Here is a 27,272-nt window from a genome sequence, read left to right on the forward strand (position 1 = left end):
AGCAAGCAGGTGTTGTGCCTTGGAGGTACCATGGATAGTATCACGCATAAGGAACGAGCTGCTTCGTACGTAGTGTCTGTGGCGTGGAGGTCACTGACGCGAGTCAAAGACGCCAAAGTCGCGTTGGTGGCTGACTAAGCCAGCCCTGGAGCTCAGGCATCCTGCCGTTGCGTCATGCAATGCGCTCCTACGCGATCCTCCAACTCCGCGTAACCATCCTTCTGCCTGAACGCGATTACGCAGCCATGTCTGCCTTACACTCACAGCGCCCATCTTACCAATGCTATAAAGACGCGCAATCTCACTTTGATCACCTACTAACACCACATTAACGCACTCATCACAGCAGTAGTTCCGTTCCAACCATCCCATCCACCACCACCCAAAATGCCCATCACCGAACTCGCCCTCCTCCACCTCACCCCCGGCACGACCTTATCCTCGCCGACCCTCCGCGCCAACCTCTCCCACGCGAAAACCGTCTTGCAGAACTACACAAATCGCACTTTCTACTACATGCAGCAAATCTCCGATCCGAGCTGCATCTACGTAGTGGGAGAATGGGAGTCGCTAGACCAGCACATGAACGACTTTATTCCCAGCGCAGATAATCAAGCGCTGCTGGAGAGCTTGAAGGACTACATCACCGTGGATTCCAACCTTGAACATCTCGATGTGCCGAATGCGGAGCTGCCGTTGCCGAGGAGCGAGGAGGAATTGGAGAGGGCGAGGAGGGGGGAGCAGGTGTGGAGTATTACTCATTACACTATCAAGGCTGGGAAAAGAGAAGCTTTCGAAGTTCAAATCAGGGAGATGAAGGAGAAGTTGGAAGACGGGGTTGGAGGTGGGTGGTGTGTTGGGAAGAATGAGGGGGAGGATGATGTGTTTGTGACGCTTTTTGCTTGGAGGACTGTTGCGGAATATGAACTGTTTGGGAAAGGGAAGGAGAGGGAGGCTTCTGCGTATACGGGGGAGTGTGTTGAGCGGAATGATGTTAAGCATGTCAGGCTTTTGGATATTTAAGACGATTAGTATCATTGGGACACCCGTTCCTACACTGGCACTCGGGATGGCAACTCCAGACCATTACATCACAAAGGTTCTTGGTAGAGCATTACATTACGTTCATTAATCTCGATACATCCTCGCTGCATCTATCTACACATAGATATAGCAGAACGGCCCACCCAGCGTACTCATCGCATCCTTAATCGTGATATTCGCAAACGCATCCTGAAGCATGGGACCTAGCGTCAATGTATCATTCAGCGTGCCCTTCCGACTCGGCGGGTCGTTGTTGAATGTGATAGTACCATCAACCGCATTTCTCCTGTTCTCGAGATCCTGGTTCTGCCAGATCCACCACGTGCGATCGATCTGTGCGTGGTGGAAGTAGAAGGCCTAATGATGGAGTCAGCGAACATCCTGTATGCATAGGTAGTATAGTGAGACAAGCTTACAGGGTCAGCCGGCGAGTTGAAAAAGTCAGAACCAGCATCTCCTCCCACAGTGTAATGACCAGCGCTGTGAACACCAAGGTATCCATTGGGGAAATCGCCCTGCATGCGGTTCTGGAAAGTAAGAATATCGTCGCTGTTCTCAAGGAGCTCAGTAATAACCTCATCCCTCGACAAATACGCAGAATTCTTGTTAACATCTCGGTTTATGCATCTGGGGTTATACCCCAGCCCATCAGCCTGCGGGTTCGGTTTAATACCCGTTACTTTCGTGGCGATGGGCCCGAGAGTCACAGTCCAGTTGGCCAAGGGTCCGGAAACGCAGCCACCGCCGCTTCCGGGCTCGAGCTTGATGGGACAGTCTGGTGAGCCGGTTGGGACGCCGACGCAGGTGTAGTTTCGGCCGGGCACGTAGTCTCCGCTGTTGGATATGCTGGTGTCGCTGCCGTCGAAGAGGGGGGATGAGGCGGGGTCTTCGTACCACCATGCCCAGTTGTAGTAGGGGAGGTAGCCTTTGTAGCCGCATTCGTTGCGGAGTAGTTGCTCGTAGGCCCAGATGTAGTAGCGGTGCCAGGATAGGAAGTTGGCCTGTGGAAGTTAGCTTATCCTGTTTGCCTAGGAAGCTACTGTAGTTTCTTGCTAGTCAAACAGTCGTTCGGTGTGACGAAATATGGCTGGTTTCAGACGTACGGTTGCGTGGATAGAGTACGTCTGCTTAACGTGTGTCACGACAAAGTCGTCGAAACGGCTCCTTGCTCCGGGCGCAACAGAAGCTGGTGTAAGACCAGGCTTGGAGTGTAGACACTTTATAGCGTCAATGTAGTTCCGCCTCTCAGGCTTCGTGAGTGTTGACCTAAGATTATGTTAGATTTGCCGAAATGTCTTCCGGAGGTTAACCACTCACCACTCCTTTCGTACTGATGCCGTCTCTGGAGTACATGTACCTGGGTCGGGAGAGCCGTTTTCCGCTACATAACGTTGAAGGTTTTCCAATCCGAGAACGGCGAGCTTATCGTGTTCAGTAACTTTGACAGCAGTGACGCTACTGGCAAGCGCCAGTGCTGATATGCCGAACAATTTCATCTTGAAGTGATGAAGACGTTTGCGCCTGTAAACACCTTGACGCGAGGTATGAAATAAAGCGGTGACTGAACAACGAACGTGAGACTTCAGTCCTGACGAAACGACACTACACAAACCCTACCTTATATATCCCCTTCGCTTATAATATCATCATCTTCGCGCTGATCCGTTTTTCTGCATCCTTCTGCATGGAACTTTGCCATATGCAGCCGTGCCGCAATGTAGATTCAAGAGTGGAGTCGCGTAGGATTCATAGCGCTGCTGCTTGGATGTGAATGGATGCAGCTCCGGAAGTTTGGACGAGAGGAGACGGGAGATCACTTCCCTTGCTCGCTCAACAATACTCTTTTGCGGGTGGATGCCGAAGGATCCTGGCGGGTATTTAGCCAATCTGCCGGGTTCATGGTTGGCATTGCCGACGGCACGGTGCTTGATTGATCTAGGGTTTGAAGCAGCAAGAACTGGTCTGTTTAGATATGAAGAGAAGTTGTGTATGGCTTCCATTTGATGTCGCCAAACAGTGTTGAAAAGGAGCGAGAGCGTATGGTGGGATGATGTGATGCGGAAAGAGAGGCCTAGTAGTGGGTCCACGAACACGGGCGCGGGCCGGCCGCCAACGAGGCACACAGGCATCGAGCCGCATCCGCGGAAGGCGTTTAATATCTACGTTAGATCGGCTGCAGAGTAAACTCAGTCTAGCTCATATGTATACCAAATTCCAAACATCTGATAGTTTCTCCGTCTGTGCCGTGTTGCTGCTAATTCTGTACATACCCAGGTCCTAGTCGGCACCACCAACCCCCATAACGCCCCTCCCAAACCACTCACTAATAACCGCAAACCCATCCCTCCCCCTCTTGAGCGCATCCTGAAAGAGATCATGCCTCTCCGCGCTCTCTACCTGCGCCCTCCTGATCGCCTTGACCGTCGCATTACTCGGACTACAAATCGGACACTCCACCTCGGCATCATGAACATCCTCATCCGTACTCAAACAACTCTGATGGTAGCTATGCTTGCACAAGAAGTGCACAACAGGCAACTCGAGACTCTTCATGCAGACTTGGCAGCGTGAATTTTGGAACACTGCGGGCTTAGTGTTTAGGTTTTCCAGCTCGGTCTTCTTGGTCGAAGTGTCGGCGCGGAAGGTCTCAATGTTGCGGCGGTTAGCGGCGATTTCGGCGCGCTCGCGCTCGATGGTAGTGCTGAGGTAGGCTTTTATCATGCCCATGGTTGCTACGCCGTTGGTGGAGAGGGTTTGGATTACTTGGAGGGGCGCCATGAGGCCGTCTTCGTCGATCTTCTTCAAGACCGAGTCGAGCTCGTCGCCGGCTTCGGCAAGAATAGAGGGCGTGGAGGTAAAGTAGGCGAGCGCCGCGGGGTAAAGCGCTGGTTCCAGGGGACCGTACTTTCGAAGTGCGCGGATGGCGCCTTGCGTATCGTTGGCTGCCGTGTAGGAGCGGAAGATGTCGAAGTGAAGGCCTTGCTGTTCGCGGACAAGTATCGCGCCATCGCGGAAGTTGGACAAATGGGAGAGTAGCAGTACGTTGGACGTGTCTATGGGTATGTCCTTGCCTTCGACAAGCTTTTTGGCCTTGTTCTCCCAGTCTTGTCGCTCGCCATCCTTCTTCGACGATGCAGTGTGTAGGTACATCTCGAACAAAGTGGTGTAAAGATCGACCTTGTCATCTTCGCGGAGATCATCGGATGCGATGCAGGCCTCGAGGAAGACTATGAGCTCTTGGGGATGGTCAACGAATGCGGAGAACGCAGTTCGCGGTTTCGGTACTTTGTACTCTGGAGCGGGCTCATCTGAGGTCGTCTCGACGATCTGGGCTTGGCTCATAGTACTCTTTTGTTCACCACTCGGAGGCGATGCTAACGCGTTGGTGTTCATGTATGGCAGTGGAAGTAGTGCAGCGAGGTTTTGTACAGCGCTAGAAGCTACTCCGAGACCCATGCTCATACCACCGCCTCCTCCTGTTGCAGGCGTATTGGGGATGACTATAGCATCCTGCTTGGGTCGGAATGTTCCAGTGTAATAGTCGATAAACAACTGCGTCGTATCCTTGGGAAGGTGCTGCAGCAATACTGTCGCGTACTTCATGAGGTTGAAGTAGGCCACCTCGGGCTCCAGTCGCCATATGTAGGCCAGAGCTTCGGCGTATCGTTTCGAATCTTCGATCAGTACATCGACGACCAACTCATGCTCACCGTGTTTCCGAGCAAGGAAGGCCGCTTGGTCATAGTAACCGCCCTGTCGACACATCAAAATGGCCGTATCGAGGTCGAACTTCAGATCGTCCGGTGACTTGATAAACTCTTCAAGCTTCTCCACATCCTTCAACTTGGCATAGCAGTTTAACAGGAGCGTTGTGTGATCTGATGTGGCCTTATGGTGGTCATGAAGCTCCTCGAGGTACTCAATCAAGTTATGTATCCGTTGCGTATCAAGGAACTGCATGATGTTAATATTGATCGTATCGCCATGCCACAATTGCATACCTTTCGGATGACCTGAGATGGCTCTGTGTTATCAATAGCCTTCAGATACTGCTGCATAGCTGTATCGTAATCTTGCTTCGAATACAAGTAGTCACCAAACTTCCGGAGGATGATGTTCTGTTGTGACGAGTCTAGCCCGGCCTTCTGGGCCAGATTAATGGCCAAAACGTATAGATTGCGCTGGTACAGTATGTCGAGTTTTTGAGCGAAGGGCTTCTCATGGTATCTGAAGATCTTGCCGTCGATCGTGAAGACGAACAGGTCGCCCCATTCGGAAATGACGGCCTTCACTTGCGAAGTCAGCTGCTCCTGATGTGCGACAAACCTCAGCTCTGTGTTGAGCAGGGTGAAGCTCGAAGTGTTGAAGACGTCGTCGGCGGCACCGACGCCGAAAGCACGGAGAGGGTTCGACCGAGGCATCGCATTTGATTTGGGGGGTGCGACTATCGCGACATAGTCCTTGAATACGGAGATCATCTTCTTCTCACCCTCATATGTGTACGGTGGTCCGCGGCCGTGCTGACCATAGTAGTATATGGCATCGTTTCGTGCGACGACAACGTCCCGCGACGCCTTATCCACCGCCATGCAACCCACACCGCAGCCATACTCGTCAAGCGATTTGGCCGGCTGTCCTTGCCCCCTTCCAGATATTACAAGTGTCATTATACGTCCGGTAGTTGCGATATACAAGGTCGTGATGCTCCCTTCCCTGAACTCGATGCCTGTGATGGGCTCTTCCGACTCGAATACCGTCCGTTGTCGCGCGCCGCGGTCGTGTATGAGGTCACCACGAACTACAGTAACGGCACCGTTGGCGAATCCAACCGCGAGTTGTGATAGGTCGTCGAGCGCTGCGAAAGCGGATATGGGGAACTGCTTGCGCCCGTTGTGGACGGTGAGGGTGCTCTGACATCGCGGAATGCCCGTCTTCTTTTCCAGCTTGTCCAAAGCCCATACTTTCAGTACAGGCTCCCCAGAAAGGTCTTCAGCAATGGTGACGAGAAGTGAGGTGCCTTCGACCTGCTTCATGTGGGTGATTGCGCCTGCGTCATGGGCCTTGAATGCGCGCACGACCTTGAAGGCCTGCGACACGATGCGGACGATGCCATCTGCGCTGCCGAGGAAGATGCTCTCTGATCCAGATACTATGCACGTGATGTTTCCGATCTAATGGCATTTATGAGACTGTGCATGCGCGGAGGAGGTATCGTCATACCTCGGACAGGAAGGAGCTCTCGTCGTCGGGGAGCTTGACTTGCGAGACGTCGAAGAACTTGAACTGCCACTGTTCGCGCATTAGCTTGGACATGTTGTGAAGCGGAATGTGGGTGAGCCAATACGCACCGGAGTGACTGCCATACTGCTATTGCTCCATTGTCATCGCCTACTGCCTGAATGGCAGGAGCTATCGTCATTCGCAACTCCCATGGAAGCTGCGGGCAAGTGCGTCCGTGCGCGGTCCGCCAATCACCAGGCGGCAGTGCGTGGCAGTGTCGGGGCTTGGCGCGTCCCTCAGTCTTGAGTGCTGCCTCGCGCTCTCCCTTTTCTTCATCTCACTCTCACACTCCTCCCACATAATACTCCCACACCCATCTGCTCTTCATCAACAGCAGCTACCACAACCCGCGCAACTCACTCTACATTCGCGCAAGCCCACTTTGACTCTCCTTTCACGAGTCTCACCTCCTGCGACGCGCCCTGTCATCGAACAGCGCGCCCCTTTGTCCTCAGACCTCACCGGTTCAGTCGCGCCTCCATAAAAGAGACTTTCAGCCTTCGCTACTCAAACGTCGCCCACTCAACACGAGCGCGCCTTTCCATCAACGCCCGCTTACCCAAGTATTACCATCCCTCAACCACTCATCATGTCTTCAAACAAGATGGAGCAGAGCCTCGACGACATCCTCAAGGCCTCCAAGACCTCCCGCCGTGGCCGTGGCGCTCGCCGCTCTGGCGCTGGACGACCGGCCGCTGCTGCCGCCCCTGTAGGCGGTGTCGCCAAGTCGACCAAGCAAGGCAACAAGCAATCCAAGCCTGCGCCCACTGCTCCCGCCGCTTCTTTCGGCGGCGGTGAGACCAAGATCATGGTATCCAACTTGGTATGTTCAGTCACATAACCTCACCCAAACCACCACTAACATGTCGCAGCCACGGGACATTGACAACTCCCAACTCCAGGTATGTAAGACCGATGCAGGTCTTTGAGCCTACTGCAGCTTCGCTTTTGCAAGCATGAACGAACTCGATCCGACGAACCGAGACTTCCTCCTCCGCCGGTATGGATGTTGAGCCATAGCTTGCCCAAAGTCACTCCAAGATCTGTGTTGGGCACACAAGACAGGAAGAAGACTAGCAGCATGCGAACATTCCGAGGTACCGCCGCGACGAAAGTGGGTGATCCAAGTCAATGTGCTCCACTTCACTGTGTCAGCACAGACGGCAGCGCACCGGTGATATTCCCGGTAGCCTTGCAGCAACTCTAGCCCGATACAGAGCAGCGAGATGCGAAACCAATCCGTTCGGATAGCCTTTTGGCTTACAGATGGGTGTGGGCAGACACTAAAAGATTGGTTCGCAGCGTTTCAATACGTTACTCGCAACAACTGCTCTCGCGCTGAGTTTGCTTCGTCTCAGAACTTACGGTCATTGAAATCTGACCAGGACACCCACTTTCTGAGCGGTACCTTCTGACCGAGTATATGGAATCGACGACGACCCACCGCCGACGCCGGAACCTCATTGTCGATCTTGCTTTACGCGCGTGAAAACTACCCTGGTACGACGACTAATACGCCTCATAGGACTACTTTGTGAATGCTGTTGGTGTAGGTCGCCCGAAGAAGGTTCTTCTCCAGTACGATGCCCAGGGCCGCAGCGTTGGCAGCGCTACTGTCATCTTCCAGAAGCATGACCAAGCCGCCAAGGCCACCTCCCACCTCAATGGCGTCAAGATTGACGGCCGCCCTGTTCGCGTCGAGATGCTCGTCAGCGCCGCCGCCCTTCCCGCCGCCACTCGCCCATCTTCGCTCGCCGATCGTGTAACGTACGTACCAAAAGTTCCTTGCAGTGTAACCAGCAACTAACAAGTTTTCAGTCAGCCGAAGAAGGACAAGCCGAAGCCGGCCACCGCTGAGAAGACTGCTCCCGGTGCCGCTCGTGGACGTGGCCAGACCCGTGGCAAAGGAAAGGGCCGTGGTGGTCGCGAGGCCCGCCCCAAGAAGAAGACCGTCGAGGAGCTCGATGCCGAGATGGCCGACTACTTCCCTGGCAGCGAAACCACTGCTGCTGCCGGCGGCGCTGAGGTTGCACAAATCACCGCCGGCGGTGACACTGCTATGGACGACGAGATGCTCTGAGCTTCTTTCGCCTTGAGACGCTTTCCACTCACTTCACTTGTCACGGTTTAATCCAACATCCAACGGAATCGGTTCGACCCTTTGCTAGTCGGTCTGCTTCAATCTTTCTTTTCTTGGAGGCGTCATCTTTTCGGAAACTGCTTTATCACGAACGTCTACTGCTGCCAACGGAACGTCAGCATCGGACACAATTCGGCTCTTGTACACTATTCATGGACGTTTATTCACGGCTCCTAAATTGCACGCCGGGTATTTGGTAGCTTCAATCAGAACGGCTATGAATCGGAAACATGATCATGAAAACTTATCTCATCGACTCATCCATCGTGAAGTACCTTTATTCGAATGTTCACATACACCGACCTCCAGGCTCTCCCGATATTGTGGACGGAACCCGGCCAGCGTGTGGGCTGAAACACACCGAAATGAAGAGCTGCCACATTCCTAGAGCGTGGCAACATGGCAATATTGAGGCTTGCACGAGCCCAAGACGGCAATGACATGCTGCAGAGAGACGATCATATAGAAGATCAGCGAGGCTTAGAAAGCTTGCTGGACAGTACGACTCGGTACAGCGGAATCGCTCCGTGCTTTTCTCTCCGGAGGACTCCGCGACAACAAAATGTGAACTCTACTCGTAGTGACCGGGTTGGCGCTTCCCAGCAGCCCGGATCACACCACTATCTGCTCATGTGTAGTGCTCTCCGGTTGACAGCTATTCGGTCCTTGCATGCTCCTATTCGCGCCGCAGTACCCCTTCGTGCGAAGTTCTCACGCCAACGTCATTAGTTCAAATTTTGTCGCACCTTCCCCGCGATTTACTAGGTGGTGTGGAGGCCCGCGGCTACCAGGACTCTAGCCTCTGACTAGGATTTGGCTGGGTGAAAGGAGCGTTCATCCGATGCAGCTGACGGACCGGATGAGCTGAGTATCTTGCGCTCTCAATGTTTGCAATCCAGGTCGCCCACGTGCATACAGCGATTACTCTAGGCTCGGGGTTGTGGATCAGTGTTATCCTCGCCATACCGGTGCTCGCTCGAAAAAGGGCCGAGCTAGCTGGGGGTACGACGATATGGTCCATAGGGCTGCCCCTTCGGCTTTAGCGTAGTGGCTCCGATGGTGGGTATGTTTTGCTTGGATACGTGTCTAGAGCTCCGAGCTTAGTCCTGCGGTATGCGTTATAGAAAGATGCTGTATCGAGATGACCACGCGCCGCAAGTGGAGAAATGCCTTTTGCGGATGCGCATCAGTTGCCAATAGGTGTCTATTCCAAATTAGAGACTCCAGTACCGCGTGTAGCAGGGTTAGCTGCGGCTTCGAGGACTTCCAGAGCAGAACTGCGGGGGAGGGGTAGCTTACCACTGGCTACGAAAGCGGGGCAAGAGCTTCCGCCGTTGCATCAAGCGCCACCCGGCCATGCATCGTCGAGACACGCAATAGGCTGCAGCGCTTTCCTGAGACTGGCTCCTGATGGCCGAGGCTGTCTGGGCGATCGTGCTGTTGTCCTGTCTCGAGTGGAGATAACCTCTAGTGTCGTCATGCGGAGCTCCTGAAAGTACTTAAGGATTTACTTGCGCCCCTACCCCTCTTCACTTCACAGCTTTGTTTTGTCCATATACCCCAATTCGCTTTCGCAATGACATCCGTAAAGCTAACAACCCCCCAAACGGGCGAGTACGAGCAGCCCACCGGACTGTAAGTCAGATATCCAGTCTCCGAAGTTCTTCGGAGACTTTGTAATGCTTCGGCATCGTCAATACTGACATCAACCAGCTTCATCAACAATGAGTTCGTAAAGGCCGTTGACGGCAAGACCTTCGAGGTCATCAACCCATCTACCGAGGAGGTCATCTGCAATGTTGCCGAGGCCACCGAGAAGGATGTTGACATTGCTGTCGCCGCCGCACGCAAGGCCTTCAACGGCCCATGGCGGAAGGAGACACCAGAGAACCGAGGAAAGCTGCTTGTCAAGCTCGCCGACCTCTTTGAGAAGAATGCCGATCTTCTCGCCTCAGTCGAGGCTCTCGACAACGGTAAGGCTTTCAGCATGGCCAGGAACGTCGATATCCCTGCCGCCGCTGGTTGCTTGAGGTACTACGGAGGATGGGCCGACAAGATTGAGGGCAAGGTCGTCGACACAGCACCCGACAGCTTCAACTACATTCGCAAGGAGCCCGTAAGTTCTACACATTTACATGTCTAAGTCCCGTGACTAACAATTCCAGATCGGTGTTTGCGGACAAATTATCCCATGGAACTTCCCCATTCTCATGTGGTCATGGAAAATTGGTCCTGCCATCGCCACTGGTAACACCGTTGTCATCAAGACAGCTGAGCAGACTCCTCTCTCCGCATACGTAGCTTGCAAGCTCATCCAAGAGGCCGGTTTCCCACCAGGTGTCATCAACGTCATCACTGGTTTCGGAAAGGTCGCTGGTGCCGCCATCTCCGCCCACATGGATGTCGACAAGGTTGCCTTCACTGGTTCAACCGTCGTCGGCCGTCAAATCATGAAGGCCGCTGCTGGCTCCAACTTGAAGAAGGTCACTCTTGAGCTTGGAGGCAAGAGCCCCAACATTGTTTTCGCCGATGCCGACCTGGACGAGGCCATCCACTGGGTCAACTTTGGTATCTACTTCAACCACGGACAGGCTTGCTGCGCTGGATCGCGTATCTACGTCCAAGAAGAGATTTACGACAAGTTCATTGCTCGCTTCAAGGAGAGGGCCGCCCAGAACGCTGTCGGTGACCCATTCGCCAAGGACACTTTCCAGGGACCTCAGGTCTCGAAGCTCCAATTCGACCGTATCATGGGGTAAGCAATATCATGTCCTTCCAACATTGAAGCCATTGCTAACACAAATTCTAGCTACATCGAGGAGGGCAAGAAGTCGGGCGCAACCGTCGAGACCGGCGGCAACCGCCACGGCGACAAGGGCTACTTCATCGAGCCCACCATCTTCTCCAACGTAACCGAGGACATGAAGATCCAACAAGAAGAAATCTTCGGCCCCGTCTGCACAATCTCCAAGTTCAAGACAAAGGCCGACGTCATCAAGATCGGCAACAACACCACCTACGGTCTTGCCGCCGCGGTCCACACTTCCAACCTCACCACTGCCATCGAGGTTGCTAACGCGCTCCGCGCCGGAACTGTCTGGGTCAACTCTTACAACACTCTTCACTGGCAGCTGCCATTCGGTAAGTTCTGGCTGTACGAAATGCATGTGAGACATATACTGACTTCTCTGCAGGTGGTTACAAGGAGTCTGGTATTGGCCGCGAGTTGGGTGAGGCGGCGCTGGACAACTACATCCAGACGAAGACTGTTTCCATTCGTCTTGGTGATGTGCTGTTCGGTTAAGTAGGTGGTGGAGATGGGTTCGAGTGAGTACTGTGTATAGTTCAAGTAATCATGAGGAATCCGAATGAATGAATGTAAAGAATCACAACAAGCCTTCTGATGTGTGACCTCCTCGCATTTGATACGTTTCATATGATATCGACCTACCTATCTAGGCAACCTCTTTAGATTGCCTTGACTTCGAAAATGAGTCACGTACCACCTGCCCTATCTATCTAGAGCTACAAAAGTCCCGAGACAAAAGAAAGCTTATCATTCCACCCCACTTCCACGCCAAAACATCCAAGACGACACATCTCCCATTTTCCATGCACCACCACCCACCACCCATATGCTCCCGAGACCTAGAGTAAAACACCTTCTCACAGCTCCCCAAAATGCCCCTTCCACCCATCACCCCACCCCTCCTCAACTCCGCAAACCCCTGGTGCACAACCCTTGAGCAACTCCAGGAACTCTACGAAAGTCCACACACAGGCGCCATCACAACGCGCACATCCCTCCTCAGCGGTTTCCCCCACGATCCCGCCCACCACCAATTCACCTTCTTCAACCCCTCAACGCACGCAACCAGCACGCCGAACAAAGACCTCGGCGGCGATGCTAGCACGACAGGGAGCTTGAATACGCTGGGGTATTCACCGATTCCGCTGGCCGAGTATCTAGAGTATGTGAAGACAATCAGTAAGAGGATGGGCGACGAACCGTCAAACGAGAGGGAAAGTTTCAAGCCGGTGATCGTGTCTGTAACCGGCTCCGCAGAAGAGATAGCACAATGCTACAGCCTCATCGCCACCACGCAGTCCAATGTCAAGATGCCACTAGCCATGGAAATCAACCTCTCCTGCCCCAACATCCCGGGCAAAACGCCGCCGGCGTACAACACCGCTGCTCTCCGCGAGTATCTGGCCGCGCTCAAAGTAGCGATTGATGTAGGCCTGACGAAGAGCGGGGGTACGGCGCAAATCCCCGTTGGCATCAAAATCCCACCGTATACGTACGCCGAGCAGTTCGAGGGGTTGGTTAGTGTGTTGGTGGAAAGTGGGCAGAACAGCATGAAACCCGTTTACCTACCCAGCCCCATCTCCTTCATCACAGCCGTAAACACGTTGGGTTCGAGTTTACTCCTCTCAGCCCCATCAACTCCAACACCCGCCTTGAACTCTGCAAACGGCACCGGAATAGGTGGGCTGGCAGGCGCGCCGTTGCATCCCCTCGCATTGGGAAATGTGGCTACGTTGCGACGGTTGCTGGATGCGTCTGAAAGTGAGGAGGTGAAAGGGATTGTGGTTATAGGGGTGGGTGGTGTGGAGGACAAGGCTGGGTTTGAGAGGATGAGGAGTGTAGGGGCTGGGGCTGTGGGTGTGGGGACGGCTTTGGGGAGGAAGGGTGTGGCTGTTTTTGGGGAGATTGGCGAGGAAGGCATGTAGAGCCGTGAGTTCTGCTATACAATGATGAGGTGATTATTGTTTAACGCGAGAGCAACGTATTATGATTCAAGAATGCTGCATTAATGAGGCTAGCGCTACCCTACTCTTTCCATGATAATATACAAGAAACCCCAACCGGACTCCAAGACACAGACCAACCCCCATCCCAATTAACCCCAGAACGAAAACAAGGAAAGCAATGCAAAGGATTTGCCGCCCATAAATGCTATGCGCCGATGCATGCCAGAGTAGTTACCAATTTCATTACCTTTGTCTTTCCGTGATTGCGCCCAAACGCCATGCTTGCGTCCCTGAAGCCGATGGAAATTCAAAACGCCAGTCAAAAAACGAATTAGAGAAAAGACGTGTCTGGGGGACCAACTTCTGCTCTGCTGTCTCCGCTGGACTTCTTCTTTAGAAGCTGGCATAGCCCGTGTCTTCACCACCAGCATCGTCCATCCAACCCGCACCGACCTCACCTAGGCCAGGGCCGTGGTGATGGTTGCGCGCCATACCTTCGCCCTCGCCTCGTTCAACCCACTCTTCGTTGATGTCGTGCCAGATGCGCTGGAAATAGAGGCGCAGCGACCGTAGACCACGGAGGTAGCCTCGATCAATGCCATCCGGGTTCTGGGGTGGGCAAGGTAAGTCGTCAGGTAGCGGGTCTTCTGCGGTGACACAGTTGGCGAAATCGACAATCTTGAGCTTGATCTCTGGGAGATGCTTAGGTGTCGGCTTAGAGGCGGTTGTCGGGCCTGGTGATGTGGGTCCAGATGGTATTACTGAGACGTCTTCGCTGCTCGGGTTCGAGAGACCATTGGGCAGAGAGGGTTGCGCTTCTTTTTCCTTTGACTCTCCATCCCCACGATCGTAGAGCATCAGCAAGCTGCTTGCGTAGAATCGGTAGCCTGGAAGATTCCGTATCATGCGCTCCAGCTGGCTGATCTTCTCCAGTATGACAGGAATATGTCTTGTCGCTGCTTTGTAACTTGTCCCATCCCAGAAAAAGCGCTTCAGCGCATCCTGGAACTCTCTGCCAGCCTTCAAGTCGCGGCCAAAGTACTTGTCTTCAAAGATGTAGCTTTGGGTTTTGGCGTTCCAAATCTGCATGCCGCAAACACGTACGCCGAGCTGGGCACTCGTTGTCATCTTACACTTGCGTCTTTGAGACTTTTGTTTCTTCTCATCGGCTTCCACTCCATACTGCCGCGTGCCCATTTTCAGGTCCAAGACACAAGGCCTGGACATGCCTGCGGTCAGGTCTTCCAGAAGGATGAAGTGCTGAACGCGCTCGTCGGGTTGTTGTTGCGCTTCTTCGGGATTGGAAGGTTCATCGCCAAGCGGGGCGCCGTTGCCATTTGGTGCAGCAGGGGCTGGTAGCATTGTGCCTTCTGATGGTGTCTGGGGATGAACCCCGTTTGTTGCGCCAGATGCTTGCACAGATCGGCCTCGGTGCTGATCTTTTGCGTCTGACATGGCATTGCGATCCTCGTCCATAGCAAATACTTCCTCCTCTGCGTCACCACCGTAGCCATCCTCTTCGTAGTATTCCAGGTTATGTCTCTGGACAGTATCTATCCCCAAGGGTCTTCTAGTAAGTCCACTGCCAGAATGACGACGGCGGGGAAGATTGTTCGATGGCGGCTTCAGGGCATCGGCGGTGGTGTCTGGCTGGCCAAGGGAGCTGGAAACGGCAGCATCAGCGCTCCTTTCCGAGGCAAAGCGGTGCGCTTCAGCTTTCAGAACTTGTTTCCGTGTGGACTCTTCTGTGAGTGGTGGATGCAATCCAGCTACATCTGTGCTGTTCCTCCTTATCGTAGGCGCAGAGCCAGCCACGTTCTGCGGAACGTCTCCTCCCGCCTTACGAGCTGAGATCCCGTGATGATGATGGCGTGGTCGATGATGAATAGTTGGCGGCGCAAAAACCTGCCGGAGTACCTCCTCCTGTAGCTTTCTGTTGATCGTCGTCACACCCCAACTGCTGGCATGCTGCAATGGGGGCCGACTTGGGCTCGTAGAAATGTGACCATAGTCACTTTGGTTTCGTCGATGTTGTTGTTGCAACAAGGAAGCATTGCGCATCCATGGATCTGGGGTGGTGGAGCGCGGTGGCACGCGGAACAGATTGTCTGGGATTATGTGCCGGTTGTTCTCAAAGATGACCTGGGGGATGGGCATAATCTGCTGCGAGTGGCTGACCACTCGAGGTTGTTCCTCATTGCCCCGGTCTTCGGGAGCCTTTGAAGCCTGTCTTGACGCGCTTTCCGACTGCGTCGCTGAAGCAGTGGGAGCAGCATCAGATTTCGCTTTGTCTTTGGCAACCTTCTTCTTCTTGGGGGCTTTTCGGTAGGTCACGTTCAACACGCCGATGTATCTAGATGTCAATGTTAGCAAATATCCTAATCAGGAACCGAGGCGAAGGCAATGATCTTCGCTGATGTCTCAGCCTCGATCAATAGCGGGGGGAGATTTCGTACCTTGGCAAGAATTCCAACAGCTCAGGATGCTGCCGCTCCACTGTTTCGTAAAACTCATTCTCTCGATTGTTTAGCTGTTTGCATACTGCTCGCCTAGAGAAACGGTAAACAGTAGAATGACCGCCGACTTGGTGATCGTATGGCTTCAGCTCCACAGCACCCAGTGGGGCCGGCGGCTGAGCCACCTGAGGCGCAGCAGCCTTAGGTTCCTGTTTGTGCGAAGTCGCAGTGGGCGTCGTTCCTAGTTCATCAGTCGCACTGGATTCATAACCAAGATTTGATTGAGTAGACTCGGCGTGCGACTCAGACTCAGATTCAGCTGAGAGCGCATCGGGAGCGGTCAGCGGCTGCTCTTTATCTTTCTTCAAGGAAGTCGCCGTGGAGATATCACCATGAAGGCATTGATTGGTATCTTGGGCCTTTAGAGAAATTTCTACTTCTTGTGGAGTTTGAACATCCTTCTCTGTGGCCCACCCTTTCGGCCCCGCAACCTCGTGAGTTGAAGCCCGCTTATCGACAGCATTCACCTCTCTATCTCGGTTCTGTGGTTCTGTAGGCACCTGCTCACTTGTCTTAAGCCGGCGATGGGGAAAGTAGAGAGCCGAAGAGATCTGTTCTTTTTCCGATTCTTCATCTTCCTCCGAGCCTGGCGTACGTTCTTTATCGCCTCCGTCTTTAACCTGAAAATAATCGGACGGCTCGTCATAAGGTGTCGCTCCGTTCGTTGGTGCATGCGCGTGAACCTTTTCGACAGCTGATGTGGGTAGACTGCGAGAGAACGAAGACCGTGGGTCCGCACCAGGAGTCAGGTTGCCGAAGCCGCGAATGTCCTCGAGAAGACGCCTTGGGAATTTGTGCTTGTCCTGAGAACTTGCGTCTGGTCGCGTGCTTCCGTTGGGAGGTGGAGAGGCAACGCCTGACTCGGTGCGGGGCGCCGCTTTCGCATCGAAGTATGAATCAGTCGGACCGCCTAGAGGTGATTGCACGACGGAGGAAGCTAGTGATGCGCGGCGCAGCTGGTCAATGAGGCCGATAGTCTCGGTTGAGCCTTCTTCTGAAAGTGCGGACAGGGTCCTCTCAGCAGAAGGACGCTCTTTTGTCTTGGTGTCCTTCTTCTTCGGCTCTTCGGTAGGATCGCCATCCTTGAATACGCGCAGATAGTGACTTGCTTTTCGACTGCGTGCGGAAGTGGGTTGTTCGGTCTTGGCAAGCGTTGCTTCAATCTTCTTCTCCATTTCTACGTCCATGACGGGCTGATCCAAGATCATGTTGCCCTTGAATGGCACAGGCTTCCCTTCGCGCCACTCCCTGTTCCTGCGCCGCTCTTCGCTCTCCAGCAAAGCCTCGTATTGGAGCTCGGGACGTGGCGGGGTGGTGGGGTGTTGTACGGGCGAATCGACTGGGCTCATGTAGGGCGGAGGACTGTGATGGATGGCGTCGAAAGTCATGCCGGCGGCAATGGCTGCGCGGGGGTTAAAGGGGGTAGTCAGCACGGCTTGGTGGTCGATGGAAGAAGGCGGAGGAAGGGTAGAGTGCTTCCTGCGTATGATGGGCGGATCCATCAATCGCCTCTGGGGAGGTGCTGGCGCTGCCATCTCAGCCAGACTGTGTTCGGGAGCATCGTTGGCAGAATCTACATTGCGTGCGCTGGCCCGCGGGGAGGAGATGGGGCTGTCGGAGACGAGGTACGTGGTTGCGAAGATGCTGTCGCGCTCGTCGAGCTGGGGGCGGTCAATTGACGACTTCCAGAGGTTGCTCTCGTTGACAATGGGCGCGGTGCGTGAACGGCCCGTCTGCGCGAGGCTCTTGGGCGTCACTTGGTCGTGCTCGGCGTCGGGCGTGGGCAGTCCATGGCTGGCCGTCGACCTCACCGATGCGGGGGGTGAGGTATTTCCTTGGGCGTCCGGCTGGGGTGACATGGGCTCGACATTGATTCGACCGTCAGGAAGGCACCTCGTGGCGGGATGGGTGGCAGATATTGCCGGGCGGGCGCTCAGGACGTTGGCCAGGATGCGGTCGTTTGGGCGCGGCGGAGACACAGCGGAGGGCCAGCAGGGGCGGATCTTCTAGATTAGCGTGCAGAGCTGGCGCTGGCGGATGCGAGGGCTGCAGGCGGTGTTCCAGGGTGCTAGCGAGCGACGAGACCAGTGAGAAGGGCGAGAGGTCCACGTTCTAATTCTGTGTGGTTTGGCGTCCAGTCCAGAGTGGCGCAAAGATTATCCCAAGCGAGCGGCCCAATGACGTCTGCCTGACTGCCACCGCGTAACAAAGCGCGTCAGTGCAGGTGGTCCGAGTGGTGGTGGTTGTTTCGCGACGCCGAGTGCAGTGAGTGGACGCGAGTTTGTTCTGCTGCAGTACGGAGGCAGTGAACAGGTGGCTTGTTGATTGATAGCGACAGAGGCAATCGGGCTTGGCGGCAACTGCGCACGCAATGCTGGCCGCTCTTGTCATGGGTTCCTGTCTGGTGAAGACGAGGAAGGAGCGTCCGTGCACACAGACGATATCGGTTCACGGACAGCACTAGCAGCACAACGTTGACGCTACAACCCACGACACATGCTGTCACGATAGGGCGCTGAGATTCGCGGCCGCCTCACTTTGCACGTTATTTGGACAGCACCGTCAATTTCCCAAGCACCGTGACACAAGCTAGACTTCCTCCCGCCTCCGCGCCCTCCCCAGCGTGGCCGTGCAAAGGCCCGTATCCAAACTATGCGGTACCGGCTATACCGTCCCATCGCGATTGCCTCACCCCCTTTCGCCGATATCAATCCGTGCTCCCCCAAGGTCTGCTGCTTGCATCGACTGTGCATGGACGAGAGGTGTCGACGTCCAATCACTCGAGAACGTGGCCTCTCACCGCCTGCTGCATCCTTACGTGACTATCGCTGCACGTCGCTGTGATACCGGTACAGAATGCTTCTCTCTGGCAATATTCAAGTGCCACGGCGCTCAGAGCCACTTGGAGCACGCAGCCATGCCGATGCTTCCGCGGTGCTCCTACCGGGAGTGCGCTGCGTGCAGAAATGATCTTGGTTCTTTGTCATAGTATTCAAGTGTCGTCTATATTGCGAAGAAAGCGATCTGTGAAATCCAGACTACCGGTAGGGCCGAAGTCGCCAAGTGACGTGTCGATGTTCAACGCTGGAAATCCGACCTCATTCAATACCCCTTTCGACCTGTCACCAAAGGATCCGTGAGATATTTGGGAAGCTTTGTCCGCGGTGAAGCTCCAAAACGACGTGATGTTGTCCTTGTTCTTCAGCGGGACCCGCTCAGCAGTAGGAGTGGGGCTCTTAGCGACCGCGTCAGCTCTCAGCACCCCATCACTAGGGCTGAAAGCGAACCTCAAGTTGCTTCTTTGCGTTTCTTCCGGCTTCTTTTTCACGGTACTAAATGCGAACGGAGACGCTGCACCGAAGAGGTCTTGCGTGCTGATCGGTGGAGCTTGGAGAATAGTCTCGGGTGCAAGTGGCTCGTCTCGCTGGACAGTAAAGGCAGAAAGAGGTGTAACGGCTGCACTGGCTGCGGCTAGTATGGGACGGGGTGTATCAAGAAGTGAGGTTTGCGAGTCCAATTGGAGAACCTCCGGGGACATCATGGGGAAGGTGCTTTGCTGAAACTCAAGCTGAGCTCGCATCATGGCGGCTTGTGTAGACCAGTCAGAGTCTCGACTAGACCGACTCGTGCGCAGTTCAGAGTTTTCATTCTGGATCACACTGGCATCTCCTTCGACTTGTGGAGACGCTTGTACATCGACCACAATTGCCTCTGTTCGGCCCACCTGCAGCTCATCGTCGGCCTCGTTGTGGATGACGTCCTCTGCATAGGATCTCTTGGCAGAAGGAACCTTCTCTGGCGATGAGTCGAAATTGACTGCTCTTGGTTTCAGCTTTGTCTTTCTACGAACTTTGCCAGTCGAAGAAGCCGGCAAAGGCGAGGTCACAGGACCATGCTGCGCATCTGTAGGCGTGAGCGCATCCTGCGTATTTCGACGACTGGAGCGCCATGACTGCCTTTCTGATGTCGATGCAGGTCGGCCAAGACGTTCTGCAGACTGTTGTATGTCTTGTCTTGTCGGCCTTCCTTGACTGCCCATTGAAGAAGTGATGATCGGTACAGTCCGTTGCGAACGTGGTGGGCTTGCAGTTGGTTCAGGCTGAGCTCGAACAGGCGTATCAGCATCCTTGACCGGCGATGAGATGACCATCGAAGCTGAGGCACTTGATCTCCACTCCTCTTGTGCTGGTGTCTCCGGAGCTGACTTCTGAGCCTGAATGGGCGCTTTTGGCAGACTGAGCCGTAGTTCTGACAGTGTTTGGGTCTGGGTTTGCGAAGTGCTATTTCGCGACCGGGACCGCGTTGGGGACGTATCGGTGTTTCGATTTGCAGCCTTGCGCATGTCGACTCTTGCAGATTCAGGGCGGCGCAACCAGAACGGGTTGGTCATGGGGGAGCGGTTTTGTATGCAATTGTTCGTGCTTGTGCTGAAGGGCTCTGCGGTACCGGGTGCGTCATCATCGTCGGGTAAGGGTGCTGTCGCGGGCGGGACTTCGATTTCGTCGAGGCTATCGTCGTGTTCGCGGTGGTCCAAATCATCCCTGGCAGCTCTAGATGTTTCTGGTGACGCCATCTGGGGCGCAACATCTTCCACGACGTCCTTCCCGTTGCCTCCATTCAGCCTTGAGCTGCTCCTACGTTTGGTGGTGTTGTTGCGACCGGCAGCGACCTTCTTGCTATTGGCGTTACTTGTGCCCGCTACCGCATTGTTCTTGCCTGATACCCTCCGCTTCTCTACTATGGGCTTCGTCCACGGGTTCTTCCAGCCATTGTCGAAAGGCCCTCTGAGCGCGGCTGTGATTATGACGGGCGGTCGGCCGCGTAGGTAACGGGATGCAATCGCCTCGATTCTTCGTCGCTTCGCTGCCCTATGCGCAGGGTCTTCGTACTCCGCCGGTGGTTCTTCGATGAGGTCTTCGGGGTCGACATGGAAGGCGTCAAAGTCCAGTCCCCGCTTCAAGTGAGGATGCAAGCTCGGCGGCATTGCTCTGAAGGGCACGATCCAAGGGCCCTCTTTTGTTCATGCAACCTCTTCGAGTATAGTCCCAGCATGTGACAGTATTATATGCGTAGTGGTGACGGTGTGGTAGAAATAGGTGGGGCCAGGTCGGATCGCATGTTCGGGCGGCGTGTGTGTATCGTGGCTGCCACGCGGCGTAAATAGAACAAGGCCTGGAGGAGCTCGGGTGTCAAGCGAAGGATATCGCCAAGACAGCTGTGGAGGATCTGCTACGCCGCCGAGAAGGAATAGCCGTTTTTTGGGGTGGCCTAGTGCTCTGGATTATCGGGATAGGCCTCGTCGGCGCATTGTCGCGAGGCGGGAGATCGATGTGGTTGCCGTGGTGATGACGAGTTAGCGCACCCATTATGGCCGTGCAGTCGGGACGAGATGTCATAGTAGATGCTAGCCCTGGAGGATATCGATAAACAAGTCAGCACGACTCGGCGACGCGTTGCAGCACCACTCTTGCGCCATTGAAGCCGCTGCTGCAGAAGCAATGCCGTTTGCGCTAGCATAGCATTCTTTCGACGCGCATGGGGACTCGCCAACAAGTTTCCCTCTCACCGCATCTTCAGCGTCGCCCTCCCGAGACATCACGGCCACCCGGCCTACGCGAGACATCCACCACCACCACCACCATGGCCAACACGCTCGCCTACCTCGAGGGCCTGTCTGAGGAGTGGGTTGACCAGCCCTCGCCCGACACAGGCGCCCACAATGCCCAGAGCCCGCCCGCGACGAAAACGCCCCAGAGCGCGTCGGCCAAAGCCCGCAGCCGCCTTCCCCGCATGCGGCAGTCCTCAGGCTCCTTCTCCGAGATCCAGGTGCGCAGCATCGCGAAAGAGCTGCGCCCGCCCAAGCAGCGCAATGCCCTCCTCGAGCGCAGCCTCAGCGACATCAACGTGCCCCCCGCCCCGTCGTCGCCCAACGCGTCACACGTCGAGCCCCCGCGTCGCGCCTCGTATTCGTCCTTTTCCATTTCGCAGGGCTCCGGCATGCAATTCGGAACAGTAGCGCACCACACGGTCGCGAGATCACCCACGAAAGAGCCAGGATCCCAGGACACGCCCGAGTGGAGACGCAGGCTCGTCAACGGCGAAGTCGGCTACGGCAACCAGACCGACCTGTTCGGCCCCACAGGCCTCGAGAACATCTTCCAGCGGCCGGCTGCAGGCGCATCAGACGACTCTGCCCAGCCAAAGCGCAGGCTCGGGCTGCTGAAGGGCCTCAGTGCCGTGCCACTGCCGTCGAGCCCGCCGCCATGGCCCAAATCGCGACCCAACGCGCAACAGACGGAACAAGACGAGCAGCAACAACAAGCAGACCAAGAGGGGCCTTCTCAGGACGGCACAGTACACGAAGAGGCATCGTCGGAATGCACCACAAACCTTATGCCACCACCCAGCGATCCTGTGCGAACCGTCAGCGGCCAGATAGAATACGAGAACGAGAACTTCAGTCCGGTATACCTCACCATGACCGCCAACATGAAGGTCAGCCAGGCCGCTAAGCCTGCTCCCAACTTCCGAGGATCCGAGCTCGCCAACCGCCTACGCCAGATCGGATCGCCGCCGCCAGAACAGTACGAGACTGAGCACGAGGAGAGTGCTCTGGGACACAGTCGCGAGGATTCGTCCTTCGCCAGGCTACAGGACGAGTCGCTACCCGAAGGCCTCCCCGCCGGTACCCCAGATATGGGCGAGGTCCATCGCAATGTGGAGCTCCGAAGAGGCGGATACTCTAGAGACGGATCATTCCACCGGAAACCACTCAGCCCATCGCCGGAAAGAATAGCTGGGGCGCGACCGTCTAGCAGCCGTGCTGGCACGGCCCAGTCTAGTACCACCGCGAAGCACCCTACTCCTCCCCCAGCATTGAAGACCAACAACCCAACGACGCCACATCGTCGGCGCGAACAGTTCCTCAGCCCGGATCGCGCAAAGGGCTCTGGAAGTCCTTTGAAACTCTTCGATGCCCACGACACATTCACAAGCAACCGGATACAGCGACGACTTAGTCAGTTGGAGTACAAGTCCGAGAAGGCTTCCAGCGTGAAAGCCTCAAGTGTCAAGGAGGGCACGATAGAGTCAGCCAAGGCGGCGCCGAACAAATCGAGGTTGACTTCGGTAGAAGAGAAAAGCTTCCAGAACCCCGACCAGGATAAGTCACAACTACCCTCCAGAGTTGTGTCTTTCGGTCAGGGTCAACTGAACCAATACGAGTATTCCGGTGACTATTCGGCGATATGTTCCGACGATGATTACGATGCACATGACGATAGCGCACCTGACGCTTCGCCTTCTTCAGACATCGCACCCCCTGGCAGTCGTCCACCCTTCAAGTTCCAGCTCGACGAATCACCAGGCAAAGTGGAACCTTCAAAGGCCAAGAGGCACCTATCAAGCCATACAAGGAATTCCTCTAGGAATGTTAGTGCTAGCCGGCCAAAATTTGTACCACATCGAAAGGTCTCTGAGACAGAGCCGGAATCTTTCTCAGAAATCGTGCACGAGTACGCAGATGGGAAGAGGGGTCCGACATCCCCTTTCAAGAACCCGACGCCCAAGCGCAGAAGGACGATAACCGCGGTGGATGAGGATGAAGACGATGAGCACGCGGCTAGTGATGCTGAGGGCACAGTACAACGCTCGCACGCAGCCATACAAGCCGTTGTTGGACGTACACGACAGGAAGCTGGCCAAGACCCTTCGAAGAAGATTGCCGATTCCGAAACACTGGCCCGCAGACACATTTTGAGACCTCGGAACCCCACGCCTAGTCAACGCAGGAGAGAGGAGATACAAGCAGAGATTATGGAAGCTACTGAAGCATTCATCCTGTCGTCACCGAAGCTCAACACCATCCGCGAACACCTAGACTCGTCAATCATGTCAGATACTGACTCGGAGCGAGATCGAGCAAAGGCCGTTGCCAATCAAATTGCCGCTTTTACCTTGAAGAGAAAGCCCAACATTCGCGATAAGAACCGCAAACGATCTGTCACGACACAGGATTTCCTCGACGAAGCGCTCAAGATCATGGACTTCATCCGTACCAAAGGCAGACCAACTAGCGGTCTGGGCAGCCTTGAGGAGACCGAGGCCGAGACACAACTGCTCGAGGAGGTCAACGATGATCCTTCTAGTATGTTGACATTCGAAAGGCCCCCAAGCAAAGAGGGTCGGCAGTCTTCCTGGCAGGACCAAAGAACGCAACACATGGATGCTGATATCATGGACCACCTCCGCAAATATCAAGAGCACGAGAACGACACATTCCTGAACTCTTCAGTCAATTCTATACGAGTATCACGTTTGAGAGGATCTGCGACACCGGAAGACGAAAGTGTGGTGGTTGAGCAAGATGATATCCGGATCACCGACAATCCCAATAGGCACCGGGCCGATAGCGACGAGCGACCCAGCTCCCAGCCTCGCGGAAATAACACGCTTCTATCTACAGCTTCATCATTTGGAAACACAATTGTCACAAATGCATCACGCCGTTCCGAGTGTGTCGCGACCCTTGCACCCGAAGCGGTCGCGCATTTGATCCCTCAGCAGGTAGCCGGAATGAGCTTTGACCGCGACAAGAATATATGGGTGCGTCAGAAGAGCCCTTCCAGACAACAGCACCTACTAGAGGATGAGCCTAGTGGTATGAACGCAAGCGAAGACGATCCATTTGGCAACATTCCCGATCTGACAGTCGAAGACACCCACGAGCAGGATCACAAAGCAGGCTCTCCAGTTCGTCTTCAACCTACGGCAGAAACCATACTTGAGGACACGGAAAGACCCGGGGCCGAAGAGGACTCGCGCCCTGTGACCCGTGAAGGCAAAGGTGTCGCTTACACAGATACAAGCTCGGCGCCTTCCAAGGCCTCCAACTTCGGGTGGAGCTTCCCCAAGACTGACACACGGGCCACTTCTTGGAGCACGCAAGCTCCGCGAAACTACAGTACACACAAGATGCCCCATGCGCCTACAACGTATGCCATACCGGAGTCGGAGGAAGACGGTATCGAACACGAGATCCAGTACTTTGAAGGAAGGGACCATGCTCCTGCAAGTGTCCAACGTCCGCGAGTGCGCAATGTTACTATTTCGATCGCTGAGCACGAGGCTCCTACGCGGGACCAGCATTCCGAAAGCGCACCACCACAGCGCCGCCAAAACCAATGGGGACCATCAAGTGCGCAGCAGAGGTCAGAAAAGAAACAATCTGCTTGGGAACAGACGAACACTGTGTCGCATGGGCGGCCCAGTCGTTTGCCAGTTTTCAACGGAGATGGCGATCTGTCGATTTTGGACGATGCCCCGTCAAAGAACTATCGAATGCAACTATCAATGAACGTCGCACCTCCGCTCAGACACGAACGACGAGACACACTTGTGGCCGCACCGTCATCACCTGTCAAGGATGTTACATTCATGCTCAGCGATCTCCCCGAGTTCACCCTCAACCAGATCGACGAGTTTGACCTTCCGGATCGAGTTGTCGTAAAGCACAACGGGAGTCGATTTTCCAAGGCCCTGGAGGACCGCTATGCCCAGGGTACTGCGGAGCTCGTCAAGGCGCTGCAAGATGTTGAGCCTGATGAGCCGTATTGGGAGGATCTTCGCAGCGTCAATCTCCGGAAGAAGGACCTTAATAGTTTACACCGCCTTGATGAGCTCTGCTACTCTCTCGAAGAACTTGATGTTTCGGACAACAAGATCAATCAGGTTGAGGGCATCCCCTACACCATGCGGCGACTACAAGTACAGAACAACTGCCTGAACGGACTCACTTCCTGGACGACCCTCGTCAACCTTCAGCACCTTGACATTTCCGGCAACGACGTCGATAGGCTTGATGGTCTCGCTGAGCTTGTGCATCTCCGCATACTCAAGGCCGACAACAACAAGATCAAATCCCTCCAAGGCATCCTACACCTCGATGGTCTGATGGAGTTGAGTGTTCGTGGTAACGAGATCGACATGGTTGACTTCACCCGAACGAATCTGTAAGCATATGAACTTGAACATTCCTTGTTCCCTGCTAATCCGTGCGATAGAAAATCTCTCACAGACCTGGATATGCGCAAGAATCGTTTGGTTGAAGTGCGGAATCTGCATTGCATACCTCAGCTTCAGCATCTCAACCTTGGTATGTCTTTCCTTGCTATACTCATTGGACCAATACTGACTCTCAGAAGATGACAACGAAATCGAGGAGTTTCCCCTTCTTGATGGACCTCTGAAGCCATGCAGATTCCTGCGCTCGATTCGTATGTGCCGAAACGGAACAACACTCCTCGACGTCGACCAGTACTTCCCCAAGCTTGAATCTCTCTACGTCGACGGAAACTGCCTGACGCAAGTATCTGGACTAGAACATCTCCGCCACCTCCGCACCTTCTCCGCGCGCGAACAAATCCTAAACTCGGAATCCGACATGGAAATGTGCGCAAGCAACCTAGTCCGAAACACCGAAGTCCGCAACCTCTATCTCTCCCTCAACCCAACCTACGGGCTACAGATATCTTCACACCTACTAAGTCTGCAACGCCTAGAACTCGCCTCCATGGGCCTAAAAGAACTCCCCGACAACTTCGGCCAGCTAACCCCCAACATCCGCTCCATAAACCTCAACTTCAACTCACTCACCGACCTCCGCCCCCTCCTCAACATCAAGCGCCTCAGCACCCTCCTCCTCGCCGGCAACAAACTCGAGCGCCTACGCGCCAACGCCATGGTCCTCGGCAAGCTCCCCACGCTCTCCACCCTCGACTGGCGCGACAACCCCCTCACCCTCCGCTTCTACGCCCCCACGTGCGAAAACCGCATCCTGTCTCTCCGGCAGAAACCCTCCGACGAGCAACTCACCAACCGCTTTGTATTGCCTGAGGGCGAGGTCGAAGCCGATGTCCAGCACTTGCAGCGATTGGACTATGAGACCCGGATTAGGCGTCGGGTTACCGAGATGATGCTGGCGAATCTTTGTAGGAGTCTGAGGGAGTTGGATGGGCTGCCGTTTGATAAGACGAGGGTGCTTGTTAAGGATGATGTTTGGGAGAGACTGTTGTTTTTGGGCGTTATTCAGAGGAAGAGGGCGGATACGGCGGTTGATGAGGGGAAGTAGGTGGCGCATTAGAATATGTGCATTGAGTTGCGAGGACATGAGAGGTTGATCTGAGAATTGGTGCACGTTTTGCATAAGCGGGAGTTTTGTATGATACTTTCAGGCTGGCTTTGGTCGGTGTTGCGGTCTCATTGTTTTTTCGCAAAGCATTTGGTACTTGAGCATCTTCCAGGCGCATATATATATTTTTGGCCTTGCACGCTTCATTGCGGGATAGCGGGGATTAGACTATTTTAATGATGATATGAGCTGCATTTGGTAATCAAAAATATTCTACTCGATGTAATTGCTCGTCATCTTTGCATAGAGTGACGACGCCATGGCATAGTTACTCAACTCGACTTACCAAACCACCAACGTACACACCCAAAGTTCCTCGCAAAAAGACTTCAACTTCGAGCGCGAGCCC

General features: G+C 54.7%; 9 protein-coding genes across 9 annotated transcripts; 5 read left to right on the forward strand and 4 right to left on the reverse strand.

Moving 5' to 3' along the window:
- Window positions 1–387: 387 nt before the first annotated feature.
- Window positions 388–1,023, forward strand: J4E87_004945 (uncharacterized protein; the record flags this gene model as incomplete). Its single annotated transcript, XM_049376562.1, has 1 exon — window positions 388–1,023. One exon carries the CDS (start codon window positions 388–390, stop codon window positions 1,021–1,023), a length of 636 nt encoding a protein of 211 aa, XP_049233418.1.
- A 135-nt stretch (window positions 1,024–1,158) lies between these two features.
- J4E87_004946 (uncharacterized protein) lies at window positions 1,159–2,540 on the reverse strand (the record flags this gene model as incomplete). The annotated part of the gene is made up of 4 exons (XM_049376563.1): window positions 1,159–1,401; window positions 1,461–2,045; window positions 2,148–2,310; window positions 2,362–2,540. The coding sequence occupies 4 exons, from the start codon at window positions 2,538–2,540 to the stop codon at window positions 1,159–1,161; spliced, it is 1,170 nt and encodes a 389-aa protein (XP_049233419.1).
- Window positions 2,541–3,321: 781 nt separating this feature from the next.
- Window positions 3,322–6,357, reverse strand: J4E87_004947 (uncharacterized protein; the record flags this gene model as incomplete). The annotated part of the gene is made up of 3 exons (XM_049376564.1): window positions 3,322–4,998; window positions 5,046–6,215; window positions 6,265–6,357. The coding sequence occupies 3 exons, from the start codon at window positions 6,355–6,357 to the stop codon at window positions 3,322–3,324; spliced, it is 2,940 nt and encodes a 979-aa protein (XP_049233420.1).
- A 556-nt stretch (window positions 6,358–6,913) lies between these two features.
- Window positions 6,914–8,404, forward strand: J4E87_004948 (uncharacterized protein; the record flags this gene model as incomplete). The annotated part of the gene is made up of 4 exons (XM_049376565.1): window positions 6,914–7,147; window positions 7,197–7,226; window positions 7,850–8,091; window positions 8,143–8,404. The coding sequence occupies 4 exons, from the start codon at window positions 6,914–6,916 to the stop codon at window positions 8,402–8,404; spliced, it is 768 nt and encodes a 255-aa protein (XP_049233421.1).
- A 1,636-nt stretch (window positions 8,405–10,040) lies between these two features.
- On the forward strand, window positions 10,041–11,768 carry ALTA10 (Aldehyde dehydrogenase; the record flags this gene model as incomplete). Its single annotated transcript, XM_049376566.1, has 5 exons — window positions 10,041–10,099; window positions 10,178–10,580; window positions 10,630–11,219; window positions 11,274–11,605; window positions 11,659–11,768. 5 exons carry the CDS (start codon window positions 10,041–10,043, stop codon window positions 11,766–11,768), a joined length of 1,494 nt encoding a protein of 497 aa, XP_049233422.1.
- A 377-nt stretch (window positions 11,769–12,145) lies between these two features.
- J4E87_004950 (uncharacterized protein) lies at window positions 12,146–13,198 on the forward strand (the record flags this gene model as incomplete). The annotated part of the gene is made up of 1 exon (XM_049376567.1): window positions 12,146–13,198. One exon carries the CDS (start codon window positions 12,146–12,148, stop codon window positions 13,196–13,198), a length of 1,053 nt encoding a protein of 350 aa, XP_049233423.1.
- A 414-nt stretch (window positions 13,199–13,612) lies between these two features.
- J4E87_004951 (uncharacterized protein) lies at window positions 13,613–17,594 on the reverse strand (the record flags this gene model as incomplete). The annotated part of the gene is made up of 2 exons (XM_049376568.1): window positions 13,613–15,572; window positions 15,676–17,594. 2 exons carry the CDS (start codon window positions 17,592–17,594, stop codon window positions 13,613–13,615), a joined length of 3,879 nt encoding a protein of 1,292 aa, XP_049233424.1.
- A 1,133-nt stretch (window positions 17,595–18,727) lies between these two features.
- J4E87_004952 (uncharacterized protein) lies at window positions 18,728–20,719 on the reverse strand (the record flags this gene model as incomplete). The annotated part of the gene is made up of 1 exon (XM_049376569.1): window positions 18,728–20,719. One exon carries the CDS (start codon window positions 20,717–20,719, stop codon window positions 18,728–18,730), a length of 1,992 nt encoding a protein of 663 aa, XP_049233425.1.
- A 656-nt stretch (window positions 20,720–21,375) lies between these two features.
- Window positions 21,376–26,863, forward strand: J4E87_004953 (uncharacterized protein; the record flags this gene model as incomplete). The annotated part of the gene is made up of 3 exons (XM_049376570.1): window positions 21,376–25,745; window positions 25,797–25,888; window positions 25,938–26,863. The coding sequence occupies 3 exons, from the start codon at window positions 21,376–21,378 to the stop codon at window positions 26,861–26,863; spliced, it is 5,388 nt and encodes a 1,795-aa protein (XP_049233426.1).
- Window positions 26,864–27,272: the final 409 nt, after the last annotated feature.

Source organism: Alternaria ethzedia (assembly GCF_023757985.1).
Source record: "Alternaria ethzedia strain BMP 0044 chromosome Unknown scaffold_10, whole genome shotgun sequence".
Taxonomy (NCBI): domain Eukaryota; kingdom Fungi; phylum Ascomycota; class Dothideomycetes; order Pleosporales; family Pleosporaceae; genus Alternaria; species Alternaria ethzedia.